We start from the raw sequence: 14,351 nt of genomic DNA, 5'->3' as shown, positions 1-14,351 counted from the left end.
ATCGAAAATATGCACTTAAAAAACTATTTTACTTTTAAGGTTTGGGTCACAGGAGTAGTTAACCTTTAAATTAACTTTCTACTTCATGTATATCATTGATATTCTTAGATTATTTGCCATTGTGTTATATTGGTGGTAAATATTTTATTATTTTTTTTACTTATTGTTCAGCAACTATCCAGTTTGGAATTTCAGCAGTTATCTGGTTTCTAGGGTCCTATTTATTCTAGCAACTATACTGGAACAGGAAGATGATAGGACATGAATAGAAAAATAAGTTATTATTAACAATAACCATAAAACTGTAGTATAACAAGCGTATTATTATGCTACAAGTGATACTGCTCAAGAGAAGATACTACTACAGAAAATTCATCTGAAAGAATTTGGGCTGAGCGTAAAGGACAATTTGATTTTAACAGAAAGGTGATCATTCCAGGATGAAGAATCAGAAAAGTAGCCTTAGTAAGATTATTTGCAACTCTACAGAAGGCTGTGTCAGCAGAGAGTCCAGGTCCAATAACTGATTGCATACGATCCAGCAAGTTATAGTTGCAAGTAAAGTTAGTAAAATGAACCGACAAGAGGCTTCAATAAATAAAATGTTAGTGGTAGAAGGGAATTGGGTTAGTAGTTAAACATGGTTTGGCCTTATTAAGAATAGACCTGACAAAGACCCATTTGAATAAAACAGTAAGAAATGAATATATGGGTCAAGACCTGGAGTACAGCACAGCATTTAAAGAACAGGGATGCGCTTGGTCAGAAATGATGACCAAAGGTGTTTCTTCTTATGTCACTCTAGATGTGATTAGCCAAAAGTCTATTTTCCATGATATGGGGGGATTCCCTTACAAATTTCCATAAAGAAATACCTTAAACTTATGCTCACTAATGTTACTCCAATTGCCATACCAACAACTCCTATCTAGTAGTCTATGTGCATACGACTTTACCCTAAGTACTTTTTTCCCCCTACCTCCTATTCCTGTTCTTTCCCTTTTCTTCCCTTGTTACCTATTAAATACCAAAAGACAATGCATCTTAACACCTTTTGTGGGTGTATGCCACTCCTGTAACAATGTTAATTACCACCAATGCTACAAACCTGTTTTTTCTTTATGACGTGAACTCTGGCCTAATGTAACCGCACATAACATGGGCACAATACTTTCACATGCTTTGATTTTTACTGTACCAGCTGTACTATAAATTTGTTGTGTATTCGTTTAATTCTGCTTGTGTACAGTCTTTTCCTTTGATTGTCCAATAAAACTTGTATTGTTAAAAAAAAGGAGGAGAAACAATTAGGACTTTTACCTCAAGATACGCTGATAAGGTCATATAGATCTTCTCTCCATATGGAGTCACCCTGTTCAGGAGCAGGGAATTATGCAAGGAGCTGTCCCACACTGCTTCGAAGCGATAAAAAGTTCTGCAAAGTTGGAGTTATAATATGAATAACTTGCTCTTTCAAAACAGTATGTTTCATGGCAAAATGTACTACAAAGACAGTTCTGAAATATATCTACTATTGTTACAGAGAGACTAAACATAAAACGGTTTTCCAAGTGTAGGCAAACTAGTTGACGTATGAGGTATGGGATCCCTTATCTGGAAACCCGTTATCCAGAAAGCTCCCAATTACGGAAAGACAGTCTCCCATAGACTCCATTTTATCCAAATATTCCAAACTTTCAAAAATGATTTCCTTTGTCTCTGTAATAATAAAACAGCACATTGTACTTGATCCAAACTAAGATATAATGAATCCTTATTTGAAGCAAAACCAGCCTATTGGGTTTATTTAATGTTATATGATTTTCTAGTAGGCGTAAGATGTGAAGATCCAAATTACGGAAAGATACATTATCTAGAAAACCCCAGGTCCCGAGCATTCTGAATAACAGGTACCATACCTGTACTAAATATGCTCACATTCTGTTAAAGGAGATCTATCATGTGTTGATTGTTCAATTCTGTTCAATCTCTATATAGAAACAGTTGCAAATAAAGTAACACCTTTTAGAGACTCACTTTTGCTACTTTATTTGCAACTATATATATAAATATATATATATATATATATATATATATATATATATATATATATATATATATATATATATATATATATACACACAAGTTTTTTTCTATGTTCTACTCTTAACACAGTTCACGTGTTTATATAGTGGTTCTCATGACAACCAGTGTGTTTTGGGTGCCATTCACTTTTGGGGAAGGGTATTTAGCAGTTTGTGTTGGTCACAATCTGGTTTATTATCCTTGAGAAAGAGCACAGTTGGTGTTCAAAATGTCTGACTTTTTTAAATAAAGTATTCCCGTTGAGGGTGGTACTATGTAAAGGTGGCCATACATGGAGAGATCCGCTCGTTTGGCGATGTCGCCAAACGAGCGGATCTCTCCCCGATATGCCCAATATCGGGCTGATCTGATCGTGGTCCCTAGGGCCCAACGATCGGATCCTAACGAATGGTAATGGGCGGTTGGATCGCGGGACCGCATCAGCGAATAGATGCGGTCGCGATCCGACAGGATTTTTCGTCCCATCCGATTGAGATCTGGCCGACTTTCGGCCAGATCTCGATCGGTGAAGCCCTTCGGGGGGCCCCATACACGGGCCAATAAGCTGCCGACACGGTCTGACGGCAGCTTTTATTGGCCCGTGTATGGCCACCTTTACTTTATTTGCCTTGTTTAGCAGCACCCGGGCAAGTTGCTAAACAAGTCAAGAAGTGGAGAGAATATAAACAACCAGACATACTGCCTTCAACTTCAGTTACATTAATAAATAACTCTGAAGTCTTAAATTAATGTATACTGTAGACTGACATTTTCTTTCATTCGCAAAACAATAAGTTTTGGGTGGAGGACCCCTTTAAAAAAGATGTCTCATATTGTAGACAAAGCTGTAGACATATAGGGGCAGATTTATCAAGGGTCGAATTTCAAGTTCATGGGAGTTATTTTAAACTCCCATGAACTCGAAATTCTACCAATCGAAATCTATTACAGAAAAAAAATTCAAGGTCGGGTGAATAGGGTCAACCTGCAAACTCAAATCAAATTTGATTCAAATTTTAAAAACTTGATTCAAGTTTTTTCTCTGGAGTTGTTTGCAGCCTTCCTGACATTTAAGTTTTTTTCAAATAGATCCCAGTACATCTTCCATAGGCTGAAACAGCAATTCAGCAGGTTTAAGGTGGCAAATAGTCTAATTTAAGTTCTTAAAGGGTCAGTGTATGATAAATCTTAAAAATCAAATGTGAATTTTTAAAAAAACTCAAATCAAATTCCCTAGTCGAATTTGACAGTTTTGGCCATAAAAAACCTCAAAATCAAATTCAAAATTCGAATATACGAATTTTCACTTCGAACCTTGATAAATCTGCCCCTAATTGTGAAATAAATACAATGATAATATATTGAGAAGTAAAATCTAACTTTTAAATTAGATGTAAATAACAATGTGGTAAAAATAAAAACAATGTGGACATGATAGATCTCCTATTAAAGTTAAATGAAATTAGGCTAGAAATTATACATAATGGGACTCATCTATAAACAATGGGCAAATTTGCACTTGTGCAGTAACCCATAGCATCAGTGATTAGCTTTTTTTCAGCCACCTGCAGGTTGAGCGCAGAAAGCAATGATCTGATTGGTTGCCATGGGTTAATGCCTAGGTGCAAATTTGCCCATTGTTTATAAATGAGCCCCCCTTATGTTTTGGCCTTGTGTACCAGCCAAAGTTCACCACAACACTTTAGCACTGAAGATTATGTCCCAGTAAAGATGCCTCCAGCAGCTCTCCATCTTCTTTTCTGCTTATTTGCAGCACGTTTTGGGCTGATGTCAGTTACCAGAGCTTAGGGACGTACTCTTAATATACAGTATTATATACACAATATAAAATTCACAATGAAAGACTGATATATGTATTCATATTCACATCACATTGAATTGAATAAGAATAAGGCCTGTAATACCAGCTACTGTGAAATATGTAACCTCACTTTCTGCTAATGTTTTATTTCCTTTAAGTTTGGCTTCTCTTTACAGTAGCTGAAAGCACACTGAGCATGTGCAATGTCACTGACACTCAAAAGAAGCCCTTCAACATCCAAGATGGTGAGCTGCTGTGGACAGGGTCAGGGTCAATTGACAGGGTCAATATTGTTAAAGGGCTGCTAAACCTCTGGGCTGGTACAGTATAACCAGCATTTCTAACCATAAACATATTTTTTTTTATAGTTGTTTCTGGACTGGTGTTTTCTGAATCCCAACCTCTAGCTTTAAAACACAAAATAAATGAATATACATAGAACTCAAAAAAAAAAAAAAAAAAAACAGAAAAACAGAACAAAATCTAAGGAAAAGGCAAAACATAAAATACCTAGGCATATCCTTATCAAGAAACAGCCTGTAAGACACAGAATGAGAAGCTACAGTTAGCGATGCATAAATAGGCCCAAACAGGAATGGGACCTTCTTGTAGAGAAAAGGAAAATTTTAGACAAAGAAGAGAAAAATGATTAAATGAACAGTGTAATGCAAAAAACAAACAAACAAACAAACAAAAACTGGATTATGAGAATGCAGCAAAGCAACATATAGCCCATACCAGTCATTAATGCATTAAAAACATGTTATTCCTTCTTGATCCTAGAGAACATTAATGCCAGCTCCTCAAAGCATACCTGCCAGAGCTATGAGAAGATCTGAGATATTTTGCAGAGATGATATTTAACGACAGAACAGCATCTGCGGCAGCTTCATCAGCTTTATTGCGAACGCGTCCTGGTTGTCCGGGAGATACAGAAACATGAACATGACATAGTACAGAGGAAAAATGCAATATACTTACAGTTAAGAAGATAAGAAAGTGGGGCATACTGTATTGTACATACCTACAACCAATTCTCTCACATCCTTCCAGTGCAACTCATTCCCTTTTTCATGGATAATTGTGACAGTAATTCTGCGCTGGATCCCCTGCAACATAAACATTTATTATGTGCACAAAAGAAAACCTTCTATCATCATATGGCTACAAATTTTACATATGTTTGTGAAGTCTTGTGCAACCTGAATTTTAGTATTCTGAAATTTGTCATTTTGTTATTGTTTTACATCAATACCACTTATCTTACATCAATCGCATTTAATACAAAGCAGTTGTATAGAGTAAGTTGTTACTACCAGCATGCAGGTCCTAAAGAATTAGAATTGCATGCCTAGCAGAGGTTTGAGAAAAACTTAGGCTGACAGAAGAAGTCATCACAAAGGGCATAAAAACCGAAGAAGAGTGGTCACTTCCTCCCATATAATTCATGTCATTGTTATTACCAAGTCACACTTCTGGTCAGTAAAATAATCGACTATACCATGAACCATACCATAAAGTCACGTTTTAGAATTATTACAGATGGTTAAGCATCAGACAAAATATTTGTAGGGGTATGCTATAAAAACCTAACTTAAAGGGGAACTAACCCCCCAAACTAATAAAACCCCCTACCCTCCATAGTCCCCTCCCCCTCCCTGTTCCCTCTGCACAGGTGTTAATACCTGTAAATCCCCTAAGTCTTTAATTACCCCTCAATGCAGAGTCAGCAAAGCGGAGCGCAAAGGTGCCATCTTCACCTTATCAGGAATCTTCGGTCCCTTTGGCAATTTCGGTGGCTGACGGCGCGTGTGCAGTTGTTCGGGTCCAGAAAATTGCTACAACTGTGCATGCGCTGATACGCCACTTACTTACTGAAGACTCTCGAAGCGGTGAAGATGGCGCGTTGAGCTCCGCTGCACTGACACCGCATCAAGGGGTAATTAAAGACTTAGGGGCATTTACAGGTATTAACACCTGTGTGGAGGGGGCAGGGATGGGTGGACTATGGAGGGTAGGGGGTAGAGGTTTTCATTAGTTTGGGGGTTTCGTTTTCCTTTAAGCAGGAAGAGCGGCAGCTCCTGTCTGTGAGCTTCTTTTAAAGCAAATAAATAATACAAAACTTTACAACAAGTGTTGTAAAACAGCAATTAAACGGGTGGCTCATGTTTGAGTTGAGCTTTAGTATGTTGTAGAATGGCCAGTTCTAAGTAAGCTTTCAAATGGCCTCCATTTTTTATCTTTTTTAGGTTTTGAAGTATTTGCCTTCGTCTTCTAAATCTTTTCAGCTTTCAAATAAGGGTCACTGACCCCGTCTAAAAATCAAATGCTCTGTAATGCTACAAATTATTGTTATAGCTATTTTATATCTTTCTATTCAGGCCCTCTCTTATTCATATCCCAGTCTCTAATTCAAATCAATGTATGGCTGCTAGGGTAAATTGGACCCTAGCAACCAGATTGCTGCTGAATTAAATTAAAGGGATTCTGTCAGGATTTTAAAGGTGTAGATTTTATTTCTAAATCACACTGTTGACACTGCAAACAATTCACTCTACCATATAAAATTTAATTCCTGAACCAAGTATATATATTTTTTTAGTTTATAATGTAATATTGGTGTGTAGGCAGCCATTTCAGGCCATTTGCTTTCAGAAAAAGCCAGTGCTGCACTATGGAACTGCTTTTTGACAGGCTATTGTTTCTCCTACTTAATAACTTAATAACGTAACTGAAGAAGTCGCAGTGGGACATGGATTTTTACTAGTATTGAGTGTTTTTCTTGTATCTACCATGGAGCTGCTGTCTGGTTACCTTCTCATTGTCCTGCTGATGGGCTGTTGCAGTGCAGCATTAAAGAGTGACAGCAGTTTTTTATCGGAGCACAAGTCTGGGGGCTGGGAGCACCTGGGAAACTGACAATATGTCAAGTTTTCAAAATTAAATGTAAAAAAATCAGTTTGCTCTTTTGAAAAATGGATTTCAGTGCAGAAATATGATGGAGCAGCACTATAAACTAATGCATTCTAAAAAATAAATTTCCCATGACAGTATCCCTTTAAAAAGCTACATAACTCAAAAACCACAGATGATAATAAATGAAAACCAATTGCAAATTGTCTTGGAATATCACTCTCTACAGCATACTAAAAATTACGTTAAAGTTGAACAACCCATTTAAGGCAACAAAGATAGGAAATAAGAAACTGACTCCTTCACAAGCAAAGACTCATGCTAAAAAGTAAGTATATCATGAAAAACGAAAAGAATTCTTTTATTTGCTAGGTTGTAAATGTGATAAATCAGTTTTCTTCCTCAGTGTATACGCAAGAGGAGTCAGCTTTTCAAGAGCCACTCTTGTAGGCAACACAGATGGTTCAGCTCAGTCTAGTCAGTGGCTGACACACGATATGATATTTAAACCTGATAAGTTTAAATGTGAACAAGGAATAGTTCTGTGTTCTGAACTACACCTGTACTTAGAGAGCTTAGTTTGGGGGTTGTATTGTAACTTTTAATTGGGTTCTCTATACCTTTTTAACTAGCAGAGCTTTATATATTTTGCCCACCATGTTACAGGGTCCTACCTGATGAAGCAAGAAGGTTCCCTGGCAGGGCAGTCCTCCAGAATGATCTACAACAGCTGGAATGTACCTAATTAACAAGAATATGGATAAGCAAATTGAAAGTGGGCAAAGTAAAAATGAAGTATTGCATAATTTTATGTCACTTATACTCACATTAAATATTAACTAAAACATTTTACTTACTCTCCAGTAGGCTCCAGTTCACTGATCTCAAACCAGACTAACAAGTCATATTTGGTGATAACCTGTCCAAGACTTTGCTTGCTTAGAGGGTGTAATTTAGTGGCTGGAACTGTAACAATAAAGGTTAAAGGTCAAGTGTAACCCTTCCTTACTGGATTCACACTCTACCAGAAGACTTACAGAACATCAATTCTAAAATGCACAGGCATAATCTACTAACCATCCCGTTTAGGAGCCCTTTCTGGCTGACAGAGGGGTATAGGCAGAGAAAGAAAAGATGGTAGCTGTTCAGCACTGTCCTGAAAAGAGGTAGAAAGCAAATGTGCATGCTCTGAAAGTGCATCCAGGAGTGGGACACTGACATAGCTGGACATCAGGTACCTGACCAGTTGTATCCTTCTTTCACCAGCTGGTTTCAGGAAAGGAAGGGGATTTCAAGGCAGCAAGTAATGAAATAGGTTGCAAATAAGAGACACAATGCAGGCAATGGAAAATATTAAAATGGAGGCATTCACAACAATATACGAAAGGATATCATGCAGCAAGAAGAGGAGAAGCAAAATAAAAGAGAAAAAGAAAACAAGTAAACTGTACATGCAAAGCAGTGATAATCCATGCAATGGCAATGTTTTAAATTGCAAAGTTTGAGGTGAAAAAAGTACACAATCTTGTATATTCCCACATGGTAGTTCTGCATTATCCTATTTAGCTGTAGTGACAGTTCATGTTTATGCCCAGTGTGTATTTTCTCTAACAATAACAATTTTTTTTTCACTTACTCATTTCATTTATTACACAAATTAAAATTTTACATTTTAATACAGAAACCAATAACTTGGACAGAGCATCTGGTGCTTACATTGGAAATGCCACTAACCTATACCTAAGCCTGAAGACAGTACTTCTTACGATCATATCAAAGACAAATTTAGGCATGGTTACAGTTTACTTTAAGTAAATGCATTTATGAATACTATTACATGAACAAGCAAAATCGATCAAAGCCATGCATAAATTAGAGAAATAGTTCTTAAAATCAAATAAAATGTTTGTGTAAAGATTGCTATTGTAAGAAAATCTGCATTCGGTATTCATTTTTTTAGCTACTGAACTTTTCCGAGCTGATCATTTCCAGATTTGCCCTCAGGGCAGGCAGAGAAAATTTAATATTTTCAATAGGGATGCACCGAATCCACTATTTTGGAATCGGCCAAACCCCCGAATGCTTCATGAAGGATTCGGCTGAATACTGAACCAAATAAGAATCCTAATTTGCATATGCAAATTAGGGGTGGGAAGGGGAAAACATTTTTTACTTCCTTGTTTTGTGACAAAAAGTCACACGATTTCCCTCCCTGCCCCTAATTTGCATATGCAAATTAGGATTTGGTGTGGCTGGGCAGAAGGATTCGGCCGAAACCGAATCCTGCTGAAAAAGCCAGAATCCTGGCCGAATCCCAAACCTAATCCTGGATTCGGTGCATCCCTAATTTTCAACTTCCAGACTTTTGGGAGCAAATGAGGGTGGAGAATGTAGTTAAATATTGCAACTGTGCAGAAATACCCCCTGAATAACGAGGGCAGAAGAAAGGATGGTGTGTGTGCTTTAGTGAAACAAGGATAAATATGGAACAAACAAGATTTTTTTTTACCTGGCTTAGAAAGAGGCATTGGAGGAGGAAAGTAACGTCGGGACTGCTGAGGCGGGCTGTTTTGGGGGAAAAAATACGTTTTACAAATTGTTGCACCTGTATGTAATGGAACATACAGAAAAAATCCTATTTTATAATTTATATTGTTAATTACCTGAGATCTTGTCCTTGAAGGTGGAAAGGGTGCTGCTGGTAATGCCCAAACACTTCAAATACAATAGGGTTGTTTTTAATGTATTCTATAAAAGATTCTGTAACTTCCACTGCAATCTAAAGAAAACAAAAGATATGGTCTTACCTCTAGGCCGTTTTAATTAAACACCTTTGAAGAACACATAATGACTTCTATCACTATTTGTTGTCCAATATTCTGTACCAATAGGTAACTCTATAAAAGCAGTGGTGTAATTTAGAAACTTCCTGTGGAGATGTGAATGGTACTGCTTCAGTGTGTTTCTAATGTGTACTAAAATCTGTCACACTTGTTTTAATGCAAGGGTTTACATGGACTGACAGACCTATGCTGTGTGAACGGTATTCCTTTCTGTTATTTTTCCTTTTCTCCATTAGGCTGGCCACCTAATGCACTTTCCTTTCTTTAATCTAAATCTGTCAGCACCTGTGAACCATGGATGTCATTAAATAGCTTTTATTTGGTGTTACATTTAAATGCGTAAGGTAAATGCTACAGTGTAGCAATGCATAGGAAATGTAATGCATTTGTGTTAGCTATATTGTGAAGGATTTTAAAATACAGATTAATTGCAAGTGCAGCTTTAAAGTTAAAAGTTTAACCTGTGATACAGCCTGGTGTGGTGGCTTGCACTTCTTAAGAGGCAGGCCAGCAGCACTTTCTGGAATATAAAGGAAATGCTCCAGTACATGGTGGGAGTTCTGACTCATATAAAAGGCTGGAGTGATGTGAAAGCAGGGAGTCATTTGTAAAGCACAGGTTGGAAGTGCTGGTTTAAACAAGTGATGCTGTATGATGTAGATATCATTTTTTTTTTGTTTTTTTTATTTGTAAAAGTCTGCTTTGCAAGTTTCTACACTGTTAAATAAGAGTTGTTTTTTATGGAGGTCTGGAAAGTTAAATAAACCTCTGATTTTTTTTCATCAAGAAGAGTATTTTTTTGAAAAAATGTCCCCATGCCTCACACTTCCCTGTGCTGTCTATGTTACCTGTTGAATATATTTCAGATATTTTGTTCATATATATTTCATATTAGTTGTTCTGTTACCTATTTATTTTCCTGTCTGTCCCCTAAATGGTGCCCTTCCACTGTTGATATTTGTATCATTTAATGTTGATCTGACACTCTTGTGGCACCAGAAACAGAAACCACTGCAGACAGGTGATTTATCTAGATCTTCAGTTCCAACAAGTAATTTAGTAAGTTCCACTGTTAATAATAATGATTCAATGTCCTTTGAATGCCTATGTTCTACCCTGGGACTAATCTAAGTCCCACAGATTCAGGAACAGCAGGGGAACATGTGTGTTTGTACAATTATGTGCCAACATTTGAGAACAAATAAATGCTAACAAAAATCAAAAGACAAACAGATATAACCATATGAAGACATATTCTGGCTGAACACTAGCACTTCAACACTTACGTTCTGAACATGGTAGAAGCCAAGAGAATTTCCTCTGCCACTGTTCTTCAGTGGCTCTGTAGAAAATGCTTCATCATGCCGATGTAAAAAGCTGAAATACAAAAAATGTATACGTGTGTGTATATATATATATATATATATATATATATATATATATATATAATTTATTTATTTATTTATTTTTTATTTAAATAAAAATAGCTGAAATGCATTAGGCCTTTGGAAAGTTATTACATATGCAAAAAAGTATTCATATTGTCAATAACCAGTTCACTCTAATAAATACTACTGCCATTGTGATTGTCTCAAACAATGCAATAGGGTGTTCAACAAATATTTTGTTATCATTAGTTATAGAACTCTACATAACAATTTGGTATGTCTGAACACTTCTTACTTAAATTGGCAGAAGATATCAGCATATTCTGGAGGAATTCCACTGGCTTGAAGCACTGTCACACGGAAAGTGAACACGCTGCCAATTTTCAGATGCTCTCCTATATCCTCCGAGAATCCTTCGATCATCATTTTTCCATCCAACAGGTTTCCAGACTTCAGGTCTGCATAAAAAATTAGTGATTAGCTTTTTTTTATCTAGCAACTATCTGAGTAAAGTACATCCTACTCATGGCATACCTAAATCAGCTAAATGATTGATCTCTTCTAGTGGAGTAATGATGTCAGGGTTCTGTCCTTGACCTTCCACAATACGTAGTTCTTCTAGTGACAGTCCGGAACGAGTCAAAACCATAGAAGAAATTTCATTCTACAGATCAATAGCATGAAAAAAAGTAGAAAATACATTTCATTCTAAATAACAATAGCAGGAAAAAAAGCAGAAAAGTGTGAAAACAAGTTAACAGCACTCAGTGTTGGGTTGTCCACCTTAATGTGACTGTCAAAATAAAACATACTTGTACCTTTACTTTTAGAGAAATCTGAATCTGAGAAAAGTTAGTCACTTTCTGTTTTCAGAAAAATATAAAATCTGCTTGGGCACAGACTATTGCTTGTAATAAAGTTTTGGGGATGTAGAAGATGACTTACTAAGTATATAATGTATAGCCATTGCAGGAGAAAGATTGCAGATATTGATTCTGCCAATTTGTGTAAGGGGAGGTTAGACCAGTGAGCGTTTTGCAGTCACTGTAGAAGTGGGTGAAGATTCAGATGGAATCGAGGGATTAGAGATTTGCTCCATTGATTTGTAACCCAGACAATTTTGTGGGAAAATGAATATTGCAGTTAAATATTCATTGGGATCTTCTAAATATAAAGCATATCGTAGGTGTACAAGAAGATTTTTTCCTCAACAACTTTTTATAATAGTCCTTGAATTTGTGGGGATTTGTCTAACCAAAAGTTCCATGGGTTCTATCGCCAATAGGAATAAAAGAGGGGATATGAGGCAGCCTGTCTATTTCCTCTGGTTAGGTGAAAATGTGGAAAAGAAGAAGGATTTAAGTCCCAGAATCCATTCCTTTACAATGGAACAAGGTGAATGGTTGCTTTACACTCTGCATTCCATAGTCGGCGGTGCCACACATTGAAAATTAAAACCTCAGAAGCTATCATTTGACAATAGAACAAGGTAAATGAGGACTCTGCTTGACTCTGCTAGCCATAGAGGGTTAGAAAATGGTTCCTTAGAGTCAGAGATGGACTATTAAGATATCCTTTTAATCTGTGGAAAACTTTTTTTTTTTTTTAAATTTTGCTTGGTTATCTACAAACTTTAGATTTTTTTTAAAGCCAGTTCACCTTGTTGATGTAGTCATTATCAAATGAGATCTTTGCTGTTCCTGATTGTCTGATGCCAGAACCATAGTCAGGTGCTTCCTCGTCACCTGTGGCAGAAGAAAAAAATCAAATGCATGTGATATGGTGCATATTAGATTAGAGTACTAAGCTTCTTTGCTTACAGGGGTAGTTCAACTAATTTAGCTTAGATTCAATTTACCCTAAAACCCAGCCAGAAGGCTGAATGAGAAACTAGATGATAAATTGGAGACACCCTAAATCAAAAGAGTGATATTAAAAATTAACAATAACTACAAAATTGCAGTCTCATGCAAAATAGTTTTTTTGGCTGCTAGGATCAGCAACCTTCATTGTTTTTTATTTTCTGAGCTAAACAGGGCAAATATCGAAACTGAAACTACTCCATGTTTGGGCATTGATAGATAGATAGATAGATAGATAGATAGATAGATAGATAGATAGATAGATAACCAGTGCACATAAAAATCCAGTTGCATAATGCACTTCTGCTTAGAAAACAAAATGGGGTTGTATACTGGTAAACTTAGGGGCAGATTTATTAAAGGTCGAAGTGAAAATTCAAATTAAAAAAATTTGAATTTCAAGCTAATTTTTGTGTACGTCGACTGGGGTATAGTCCGAATTCGATTCGAATTTGAAAAAATGCGAAATTTACCATGTACTGTCTCTGTAAAAATTCAGCTTCAACCATTCGCCATCTAAAACCTGCCGAATTGCTGTTTTAGCCGATGGGGGACCTCCTAGAACCTATTTGGAGTCAATTGGTGAACTTTGAATCGTAGGATTCAAATGTGCAATTAAAACTGATTAACTATTTCATTGAAAACTGACCTATTTGGCCGGAAAAATTTTTTAATTTCGGTTGGTCTTTTTAAATTCGAAATTCTAAGTTTTTCAAATTCAAATTGATAAATCTGCCCCTTAGTATTATTTACCTCACAAGGACCAAACATGATATAGCTTACTTTTGCTCTGTTTAGCTAAAGATATTTTTTCATAATTAAAAAAAAAATAGGCAAAACATGTTTGGCATATGCTCAGTTCACTGAACTCAGGTTGAATATGGGGGTATACTGCCCCTTGAAAAACAGCTATTTTAATTAAAAGTAATATTTTGGTGGTAATAATGCTTTAAATAAAAACAATGCTTTAAATAAAAATAATGCAATTAGAGAGGAATATTCTGTTCATCTCAACAGGTACTGTGACATTTAGCAAACTGTTATATATAAAAGGAGATTTTCTTACCTGAAAAATCTTTTTCTAGAAGGCCCATACTGTCAGTGCAGGACAACAGTCACAGTCCATGCCATACAAGAGGAGGGTCAAGTGATAGCTAATGATACAGCCAATCCTACAGCACCAGAGCCATGTACTTTGCAGGACTCTCCTGATTTAGGCAAATTAATGTCCTGGATTCAGATGGCCTGTGATGGTAATTCCTTCCGTGGTAATCTTTCTTGGGCCTTTTGCCGTGAGGGAGAAAGGCTCTTTTACCTCCTGTCACATCCGATATTATTTGTTTAAGCTTATGGCCAAAGAGTTGGGATCCCACAAATTTGACCGTGGTTTATTTCTTATCTGGCTGGTGCCATTCTGCCTCGACTATCTTAGTAATTG

At 36.5% G+C, this 14,351-nt stretch overlaps 1 protein-coding gene across 4 annotated transcripts in view; it reads right to left on the bottom strand.

The window, feature by feature from the left end:
* The window catches only part of kif1b.L (kinesin family member 1B L homeolog), a 128,858-nt gene that overhangs the window by 15,017 nt on the left and 99,490 nt on the right, over positions 1-14,351 (bottom strand). For all 4 annotated transcript variants that reach the window (XM_018225634.2, XM_018225639.2, XM_018225638.2 and 1 more), the window contains 11 exons: positions 12,711-12,796; positions 11,586-11,715; positions 11,347-11,509; positions 10,950-11,040; positions 9,484-9,599; positions 9,330-9,385; positions 7,678-7,786; positions 7,495-7,561; positions 4,932-5,016; positions 4,722-4,821; positions 1,321-1,435 (listed from right to left, as the gene is read on the bottom strand). In XM_018225634.2, the coding sequence (XP_018081123.1) occupies positions 1,321-1,435; positions 4,722-4,821; positions 4,932-5,016; positions 7,495-7,561; positions 7,678-7,786; positions 9,330-9,385; positions 9,484-9,599; positions 10,950-11,040; positions 11,347-11,509; positions 11,586-11,715; positions 12,711-12,796 (1,118 nt within the window). The remainder of the gene's footprint in view (positions 1-1,320; positions 1,436-4,721; positions 4,822-4,931; positions 5,017-7,494; positions 7,562-7,677; positions 7,787-9,329; positions 9,386-9,483; positions 9,600-10,949; positions 11,041-11,346; positions 11,510-11,585; positions 11,716-12,710; positions 12,797-14,351) is intronic.

Source organism: Xenopus laevis, chromosome 7L (assembly GCF_017654675.1).
Source record: "Xenopus laevis strain J_2021 chromosome 7L, Xenopus_laevis_v10.1, whole genome shotgun sequence".
NCBI classification, from domain to species: domain Eukaryota; kingdom Metazoa; phylum Chordata; class Amphibia; order Anura; family Pipidae; genus Xenopus; species Xenopus laevis.
This window is presented reverse-complemented; position numbering and strand designations above follow the sequence as displayed.